General features: G+C 44.2%; 1 protein-coding gene across 1 annotated transcript; it reads left to right on the forward strand.

Moving 5' to 3' along the window:
- Positions 1 to 743: 743 nt before the first annotated feature.
- Positions 744 to 9356, forward strand: SKA1 (spindle and kinetochore associated complex subunit 1; the record flags this gene model as incomplete). The annotated part of the gene is made up of 7 exons (XM_083353221.1): positions 744 to 858; positions 3716 to 3910; positions 4103 to 4227; positions 5621 to 5712; positions 6003 to 6140; positions 6575 to 6744; positions 8443 to 9356. The coding sequence occupies 7 exons, from the start codon at positions 744 to 746 to the stop codon at positions 8589 to 8591; spliced, it is 984 nt and encodes a 327-aa protein (XP_083209347.1). The 3' UTR covers positions 8592 to 9356.
- Between the last annotated feature and the right edge of the window lie 396 nt (positions 9357 to 9752).

Genomic DNA, 9752 nt, shown 5'->3' on the forward strand with positions numbered 1-9752 from the left:
AGGAACTCTGGGAGTTGAGGTCCACGAGTCATAAAAGAGCCAAGGATGCCTACCCGTGGACTAGATGATCTCCAAGGGTCCCTTCCCACTCTGTTACTCTGTTCTTCTTTAAGAGGTATGGACTTCAACTCCCAAATTCTGCTGACTGAGCAATTCTGGGAGTTGAAGCCCATTCATCAAAAATCTTTGCAGCCAAGCAGTCGTATCACTGATTGTCTGAAAGGAAACACTTCATCTGAGCAAAACTTTAGAGCAGGGGGTCTTCAAACCTGGCCCTTTTATGACTGGTGGACTTCAGCTCCCAGAATTCCTCGGCCAGGCATGCGTGCCTGGCCGAGGAATTCTAGGAGTTGAAGTCCACCAGTCATAAAAGGGCCAGGTTTGAAGACCCCTGATGTATGTAGACTCTGCTCCATTGATAAAGTTCCCCTATACCTGTCAATTCAGATGCAACGCCAACCCCCCCCCCCCGCCCCCGTTTAGTTCAAACCAAGGACTGAGTTCTGAGTCCTTTTCTCCCCAGCGGATAAACTCGAGGGGTTTTTTAACTCCCAAGTATGGTAACGCTGCGCCACTCTACAATTTCTATCTCCCGAGATTTGTGTGCCGCTCTATGTTTCTCGTCTATGGCTAAACTCCGAGACCGGGAAGGAGCACCGGCAACGCCTCCGCAGCGGGAGGAGCGAGATCTCGCGCGATTTGGGACGCCCAGCCGCTTGGGCGGGTAGTTTGAATGTGAACGAATGGCCGCCGGAGGAAAGTTCCCGGTTTTGCGTGGACTGGCGACCTCGGAGATGGAGGAGGAGGAGGGGGAGGAGGAGGCGGGGGCGAGCCTGGCCTCGCCCGGTGAGCTTGACGGTGAGACCACGATGCCCTTTGGGGACTTTCCAACACAGTTTAAAGCAGGGGGTCTTCAAACTTGGCCCTTTTATGACTTGTGGACTTCAACTCCCAGAATTCCTCAGCCAGGCATGCTGGCTGAGGAATTCTGGGAGTTGAAGTCCACAAGTCATAAAAGGGCCAAGTTTGAAGACCCCTGGTTTAAAGCAATATTGATATTTATGCGCGCATGCGTGCTTGTTTCTTTGTTTACTCTAGCCACCCATCTCAAACAGTGACTCTGGGAGACTTAAAATTCCAAAATTATAATATTTTAATATTGCATTGATAAAAATATCTAACAGTAAGTAACAATTCTTATATTTTATATTATAAAATAATTGCATTACGTGTTGCATTGCTCTTACATCACATAATTTGGAATGAATTAACTTCTATTTATATTTGTGTGGGTGTGTGTGTACAAACCCTACTTCCCTTTTAGCATTTTTGGAATTGGCCACAATTCTTTTGGAAAACCGATAATAGTTTTAATAAAATACAGCTACTCTATGTGTTGTAAGTAAAGTAAAGAGATCAATTGTTCTTCATTGTCAACTAAAGAATGCTTTCATTTTTTATTTTTGAACTGGTCTTATGATATTTAATATTTCTGCTATATATTTGTAGGCAGATTTGTAAAAATCCTCATATCCTTAGATAAGCGGGAAAATGTTCCGTAAAAGTGTCATTATAATACTTTTATTTTCATTCTAATAATGTTTAATATGTTTGTATAATACTCTTTTCCTATTTCTGTCTGTGTCCCCTCTATGATATTAAATATTTTTGTATCTATTGCAGATAGATAAAAATACTTGCTTTTCTTACAAAGTGAAAATGTGTAAAACAACATTAGCTATTGTAACCTTTAAAACTGAACATTAGTCTATTTTTCCTTCTTTTTCCTTAAAGCAAGAACAGGGGATACAATCTCTTCAAACTTAAATGACTTATGCTTTCATCTCAACTCCAAGATCTCAAATATCAAAAAGTCACTTCAGCTGAGAAAAATAGGTAAGAAAATTTCATTTCTTTAGGGTAGAACTGGTGTGCTTTATGTAATAATGCTTTGTAATTGATCTGGGAGTCTGGGAACATATGCATGGAGAATGCCAATCTGATAAATATACTTGCAGACTATTTCATTCCCTTTATACAAAGCATAAACTATGAAATTTACTGCCATCAGTGGTGGTACAGTAATTCCTGAATCACAGACAGAATATTTTAAAACAAAAACAAATACCGTATTTTCCGGCTTATAAGATGACTGGGCGTATAAGACAACCCACTACATTTCCTGTTAAATTATAGGGTTTGGGCTATACTTGCCGTATAAGACTACCCCTCTTCTAACGCACACCAAATAAAAATTAAAAAACATCAGATTTTATTTTAATATGGTAATTTTAATTCAAATTCTTATGACATGCAGGTACTTAGTAGGAAAACTGTCGCTTATAAACATAAGGCTGTTTCTCATCAAACATGTAAACATAAAACAGTGCAAGTGGATTAAAATTTTCCTAATTCACTCTAAAGCTTTCCCTGCGCAGAGCCTTAAGTAACACCAGCTGCCTGCAATTAGTGCAGGTTCGCATCCCACCAGGCTCAAGGTTGACTCAGCCTTCCATCCTTCCGAGGTAGGTAAAATGAGGACCCAGATTGTTGAGGGCAATAAGCTGACTTTGTAATAATGCTGCTTGGGGGGGGGGGGGAAGCCCTAATAAGCAGGCATATACATAGAATGAAGGCTATTGCTAAGCTCATTGATTTGTGCTTTAAATTGTAAGCCGCCCTGAGTCTTCGGAGAAGGGCGGGATATAAATGGGATTTTTTTAAAAAAAGACCAAATGGGAGATCTGCTCCAGGTTTTCCAGCCAGCCCGCCCAGTTCCTGAGTCAAATGTGTCCTTAGAGCTAAGCAGCTGCTCTGACTGCTGCATTCCCCACCTGCCTTTCAAGTTGGGATATACTACAGCTGCTCTTCAACTTTAGAAGGAAAGACGCCCAGACCCCAGCCTGTAAAAATTCACAGACTGCAGCTTCTTCTCCAATTGGTCCCGCTTTCCCTGCGCAGACAAAATGGGAGATCCGCTCCAGGTTTTCCAGCCAGCCCTGTCCCTAAAGTTTCAGCACCCGGGGTATAAGACGACCCCTGACTTTTGAGAAGATTTTCATGGGTTAAAAAGTCATCTTATACGCCGGAAAATACGGTATGTTATTGCTTTCCTGATCCTGCTGCAAGCTTACTCAATACATCTGCTTAGCCGCTGTTTGATACCACATTATTTATCTGTATCCCACCTTTATTATTTTTACAAATAACTCAGGGCAGCCAATATATCCAACACATCTTCCTCCTCCTATTTTCCCCACAACAACAACAACCCAATTACTCTGTGGTAAGATGGCTGGCCAATACATTTTATAAATATTATGAACCTTGTGCGGTGCTGAGTCATGTGACTAGCCCAAAGTCACCCAGAGGGCTTTCCTGGCTAAGATGGGACTTGAGCTCAGGGTCTCTTGCTTTCCAGCCTGATGCCTTAACCGCTAGGCCAACCTGGCTCTCAAAGGCAGGACGGTGAATACTTAGAAAGGTATATTTGGAAGAGGCCTTAGGAGATATCAAATCTGTTCCTCAGATCAAGATCCACTGCAGCATCCCTGAGAGATGACCCCAGAGCTATTATTGTAAGATCTCTGTTGAAAGAAAACTCACACTTCGTGTGGCGGCCGGTCTCCCTAGATGGCAGCTTATACAGCCATGGACCTACTTTCTCACAGTTTTAATTCACGGTGTTTTGTCCCTTTTGAACTATGGTGCCCAGGGCTGGACATCACACTCCAAACCCTGCCTGAGCAGGGCAGAGTGGAACAACCATTTCCCAGGGTCTGGTTCTGTGCTCCTCTTAAGGCATCCCAGGATAGTTTTTGCCTAGCAGCTGCATCCCTGCTGGCTCATGTTTTGGTCAGTCCTGCAAAGCTCTTCTTGAATGACCGGCATCAAAACCCATGTCGTAGAGGTATTAGCGGAAGTCTGGCCTCGGCTTGGAGGATTGCAGAAAGAACGAAAGATTCCAGATTGCGAAGGAGAAAGCCATTTTCAGGGCTAACGTGAGGAGGAAATGGCTTGTGTTCCACATAAAGCAATTTTGGATTAGGCCTACTTTTGCTTTACTTTTTTCTATGCTATGATTGATCTTCTTTATTTGTAGGCCAGGAACCATCTTTGAAGACAGTGCTCAGTAAGATAGCCCATGAAATGATTCTCTTAAATAGCCTCCTCAATAAATTGGAAGAGGAGTGTCATCATCAGAGGAGACTGCAGAAAAAACTCAAGGTACTAACGACATTTGGTGCCTCAGAATCTCAGTGAAACTTACCTTCTGACCTCTGCGGATGTTAAGCGTCTAAAGCAAATGTTGTGCCTCTTGCCTTCATAACACCAGTGGTTCCCCACCTTTTCTTCGCCACGGACCCCCTTTGAATACCTTTCGTGGCCACCGACCCCCAAGACGTAACTCGAGATTTAAACCGTAACATTTCTTCAAGCCTTTGTGGGCCCCCTTGTGATGACACTGTGGCCCTTTCAGGGGTCCCTGGAGCACCGGTTGAGAACCACTGGATTACACTATTCTAGAAGGTTGTTATAGCGTCTTCTTCAGTGGAGGACCAAGAGTTACAATTCAATCCTAACTATTAATCTCACGTCCTCCCTTACAGGTGGTCCTTGACTTACAACAGTTCATTTAGCGACTGTTCAAAGTTATAGCAGGACTGAAAAAAGTGACTTGACCGTTTCCCACATGACTGTTGCAGCATCTGCAATGTCACGTAATCAAAATTCAGACGCTTGGCAACCGGCTCGTATTTTTGACGGCTGCAGTGTCCCCTGGGGGTCATGTGACCTAACCTTTGGGGACCTTTTGAGAAGCAAAGTCTGGGGGGGAGCTGGATTTCACTAAACGGCCGTGATACTAACTTAACAAATGCAATGATTCACTTAACTGTGGCAAGAAATGTTGCAAAGTGGGGCAAAATTCACTTAACAAATGTTTTCACTTAGCAACACAAATTTTGGACTCAATTGTGATTGTAACTCGAGGACTACCTGTCTTTCACTCTTAGCTACAAAAACCTGGCGTGTTTGGGGAACTGTGTTGTATGTAGTACAACTACTAAAAGCTGCTTCTTGTGGCAACGGAGTGAAGTTCCCTGCATAAGCTACCTTGAGTTCCTAAAAGCTGGGAAATAAATCTAGTAACTACGTGAAGAGTAAATAAAGTGTGCAACTTATTTTAAGTTAACTCAGGGTGACTAAAAATAAGATTTGCACATTACTAGAAATCAACAGAAGCTTCTAAATACATGGATTAATGCAGAATAGGATGGAATTTGTATCAGTAGTATAATTGAAGTGTTTTCATTAGGCATCAAAAGAATTCTACCATGGTTTTTGATGTGAAAATACTAATTACAATATTGAAAACAAACATTGCAGGAGGCCCCTGGATTTTTCCCCCCTATGCTTTAAGCGGTCATTGTGCTTCGATTGTTCCTAAGAGTGTTCTGTATTTCTTTCTGTATGTACTTAGCTGCGTGAGACCTCCAAAAGAGATTTAGCTTGACCATTTCTGGAGATCGCATCTCCCAAATGAGAAACCGGTTGGTCTACTTGATTTTTCTCCATATTCCAAATGGCCGCCAGCACCTAAAACTATTTCTGATTACAGGAGCTGCAGGAGTCGGTCGAGAGGGACTATTTGGAAGCCCAGCATCTTGCAGAAAATGTGCCGATTTACCTTCCCCAAGCCACACAAGGCAGGTCTGTTTCCTGTCAATCACCTTGGCTACCAAGGTGCAAAAGAGGGGTGTGCTGTGAAGAAACAGCCGGTGTTTTGCACATTTAACATGGTTTTATAATCACACTAAACAATTATATGGAGAATTAATTCTACAGTAATTTCCTGAATCGCAGGCAGAGCATTGCTGTCTTCCTGATCCTGCTGCAAGCCTCCTCAGTGCATCTGCTTAGTTGCTGTTTGATGCCACATTTTATTTATTTATAGTCACTGGCATGGTGAGCTTTTGATGGACTCTCTGTTTGCATTACAGTTCGATAGGCACAACTCTGAAGGAGAAGGAACCGTGCAAGGCCGAAGAGAATAAATCCTCAAAGAAGTCGGCCAAAGTCTCCAAGTGCATCAGAGAAGCCCCCTTCGTAACGGCAGAGGAGTTTGAGCACGTTCCCTCGTGAGTAATCTGCAAACGGGAAAGTTGGGCTGCATCTTTCCAGAGCGGTCCCAGTCTGGTGCTTGCTACTGTTGTGCTGGATCTGAACCATCATAACGCCCAGCCAGTACAGAATGAGTCCTTCGGGAAAGGGCGGTATATAAATCCAATAAAATAAATAAATAACTGGGTGACTGGGCCAATTACCAGGAGACTAGGAATTCTAGTCCCAACTTAGGCATGAAAGCTGACTTGGTAACTGGGCCAATCACCAGGAGACAGGGAGTTCTAGTCCTGTCTTAGGCACAAAAGCTGAAGCGCCCCGGGCCCAGAACAGGCTTTCTCCTCTTATTCTTCACAGATCCGTGTCATTCTCCCGGGGCCTCCCGTGTGCTTTTGGAAATCGTCCTTTCTGTTTTCCTGCTTACGTTAAGCTGTTTTCTTCTCCCCTGAAGGTACATGAAAGGCCGACTCACGTTCAGCCAAGTGAACGCGGTCGTTGCCGAGATCAACAAAGCCGTTGCTAGCAAATACAGCATCCTGCGCCAGCCGCTGAAAACCTTGGTGAACGCAACCAGGAATCTCTACTTCCGGTTCCAGGAAGAAGAAAGCAAAGACACAAAAGGTGAGCGGCCACGGGAAGGGGACACCCGGCAACGCGGCTAGTCCTGGACTTGTGAGGACAGCCGGCACCAGGATTTCCGTGGCTGAGCAAGGTGGAGAATAAGTAAGTTGTGGCCTGAGTTTATGACCTTTTTTCTCAGTTGTTAACAACTCAGTGAATCACGGCAGTTGTTAAGTGAACCACGCAGTGAACAGGGCTGTCCCCGTGGACTTCGCTGGAGGCCAGCTGGGAAGGTCGCAAGTGGTGACCACGTGAGCCACGGCAACCATCGCAAATACATGCCCGTCGCCAAGCAGCTGGATTTTGTCTACATGACCCTGGGAAGGCTGCAACTGTTGTAACTACAAGCACCAGTCATAAGTAACTTTTCCCGATGCCGTTGTGGCTTTGAACAAGTGCTAAATGAATGCTTGTACCTTGAGGACTTACCTGTACCCATTCCTAGAAGGCGGTACGTTGAAAAGATGCTAAGGGTGATGCTAATTTTCTCTAGTGAAAGTCAAGGATGGCATCTAGTTCCATACCTTGAAGGTGTCGCCAGCTTTCAAGGTCTGGGTGCTTATTTCAGTCCTTGAAGATGGTCAAATTGGGTTGTAGGAAGCTGCCGGTAGAACTGCGTCATAGCTTGTTTAATCGCAATGAATGCAGCAAAGTTGCTGAATTCACAACATGCCTAGTCCAACCCTGTGACTTAGCACAGTGTGCGAACCGGCCCCAGAATGAGAACTCTGGTCCCACTCGCGCTCTTACCGGTCCGCCTGGGTTGGGTCCCAGGATTGCAGAGAAGGGTTTTTCTCGGACACGCGCAAGGATGTTGGGGTTGAACTGGGTCGTTTTACAAAATCAACCTTTGGGGTGTCTTTCTTTGCTGAAAGAATGGATGGGCTTTCCCAAGAAATATGACTGCAGCCCGAGCCACATTTCCCGTAGGATGAAAATTCATGGCTTGGCAACACGTGCTTTGTGCAAAGAAGTCTCATCTCCAGTTCTGGAGAAAAATAGTTATAAATGGATAATTGGGAGGAAGGCACCGTATTCTCCAAACACCTGGAGATCTTGCGGGTAGATCAGATGGATAGTAGCTGGGTGGACCAGTGGTCTAGCTAGCCTGATATTAGGCAGCATGGTATTCTAGCGTTCTTGGGCACCTTCATCAGAGGGTCTTCCCTTCACCCGTCTGAGGACACAATAGTCGAGATGGAGCCTCCCCTTGATTTGATTTTCCATTGTGTGTTTGGTTAATTGGGAATAAGTTTTGGCTGGAGAGGAGAAAGAGGCAAGTAAGGGCAATAATTTGCTCCTTAGCTCCACATCCTAGGAAGAAAGCACTATTTCATTTTATTTTTTGTCATTCTTGTGCCTGCTGGAGAAGAGTTCTTTTAGGTTTGGGAAACGTCATTGGGTGACCAATGGGTTAGAGGCTGCACCACCATTCCTGGAAGAAGATGAACATGTTGTGTCTCTATCTTTCATTGCAGAAAAATCTACTGTATATATTATTTTCTGAAACCAACTAGGTACTCTTCTTTGTATCTCATCATGGTGCAGAAGAACCTGGGATCGCCAATAATTTTCAACCCCTTCGCAAGCTACAGTATCCTAGCAGTGTAATTGTGGTAGATACCTGTGGCCAGTGCAGGATCTCCAGATGTTTTCAGACTCCGTTTGACCCCCAAATGAAACCTTGTGTCTCCACAGGTGAATATTTTATTGTGGAGGCTGACATTGAAGAGTTCACCCAGCTGAAGGTTGACAAACGTTTTCACAGCATCCTGACTATCTTGCGACATTGCCACCGAGTGCGGGAAATCCGAGGATCCCGGCTTGTCCGCTATGCCATCTGCTGAAAATTATTGGTCACTCTTGTGGACTTTTGGTTTTGACCATGCTGAATCTTTGTTTTGCTTCCTTCCTGCCATTATTGTTAGAAAAGATGGGTTTTGTTGGCATTACTAACTTGTTTGTTATGGGACAAAGATTTTAGGTTTGTGCAGTGATTAAGACAGTGAACCAATATCATAGCTTTTCCTGCCAACTCATTCCATTTTAATCTTGTACTTGGAGAGTTTGAGACATTTGGCATAATAGATGAAGTGTCTGAAGTGATTTGCTCAAAGTCTTTGGAACTTGAGTTTTGGAAGTGGTGTGTTGCTAATAAATCAGAGAATGGAATAAATGTGCAAAAGAACTGCTGGCTCTTATTTGGATGTATGTGTGAATTTGTGGGAATCACTGTCTGTTCATGAAAAAAATATTGGTGAAGATAGGTTTTCAGCGTAAAGGATTCTTCGGAGGGATGTAAGAGTTTGTAAGGTTTTTCAAACTTCTCAAGATGCAGCTACGGGGCATTGTGTGCCAAAACAACCAGATACAGAGATAGTTTCCCCCCTCCCCCACACCTCATGCCATCACTCTGCTAAGCGCCTAATTCCCACGGCACTGTCTTATGTCTGGATATTTGCCCTGTATTGCTATTATCCTTTTCATCTTTTTCTACTACATTTTCTTATTGTTATCATTATAATGATTATTATTACTCTATTCCTTTGCATGCACACTGAGGGTTTATGCACAGGAGACAAATTCCTTGTGTGTCCAATCACACTTGGCCAATAAAGAATTTGATTGATTCAATTTGTTCTACTGTGTTTCCCTGAAAATAAGACCCGGTCTTATTTTTTCCCCCTCCAAGAGAGGCGCCAGGTCTTATTTTCTGGTGGGGGGGTGTGTCTTTTCCACGGTTTCACCTCACAGCGACAGCAGCACCAACAGCCCACCCCAGCCGGCCCACTTCTGCGGCCCAAGGAAATGCCTCGGCAGCTGAGAATGGAGCTCCGGGTTGATGCGTGCTCTGTATTACTAGCACACCACACTAGATCAGCTTACCTCCTTTGTCCTGCCACAAAACCAGTAGCAGGATTGTTCTGGTGGATCATCTGCCCAAATATCCATCGCAGGTGAGTTTCTATCTGCATAGATTAATTAAAATCTTCAAGACAAGCTTGGCT

This window comes from Vipera ursinii (genome assembly GCF_947247035.1).
Source record: "Vipera ursinii genome assembly, chromosome: 2".
Taxonomy (NCBI): domain Eukaryota; kingdom Metazoa; phylum Chordata; class Lepidosauria; order Squamata; family Viperidae; genus Vipera; species Vipera ursinii.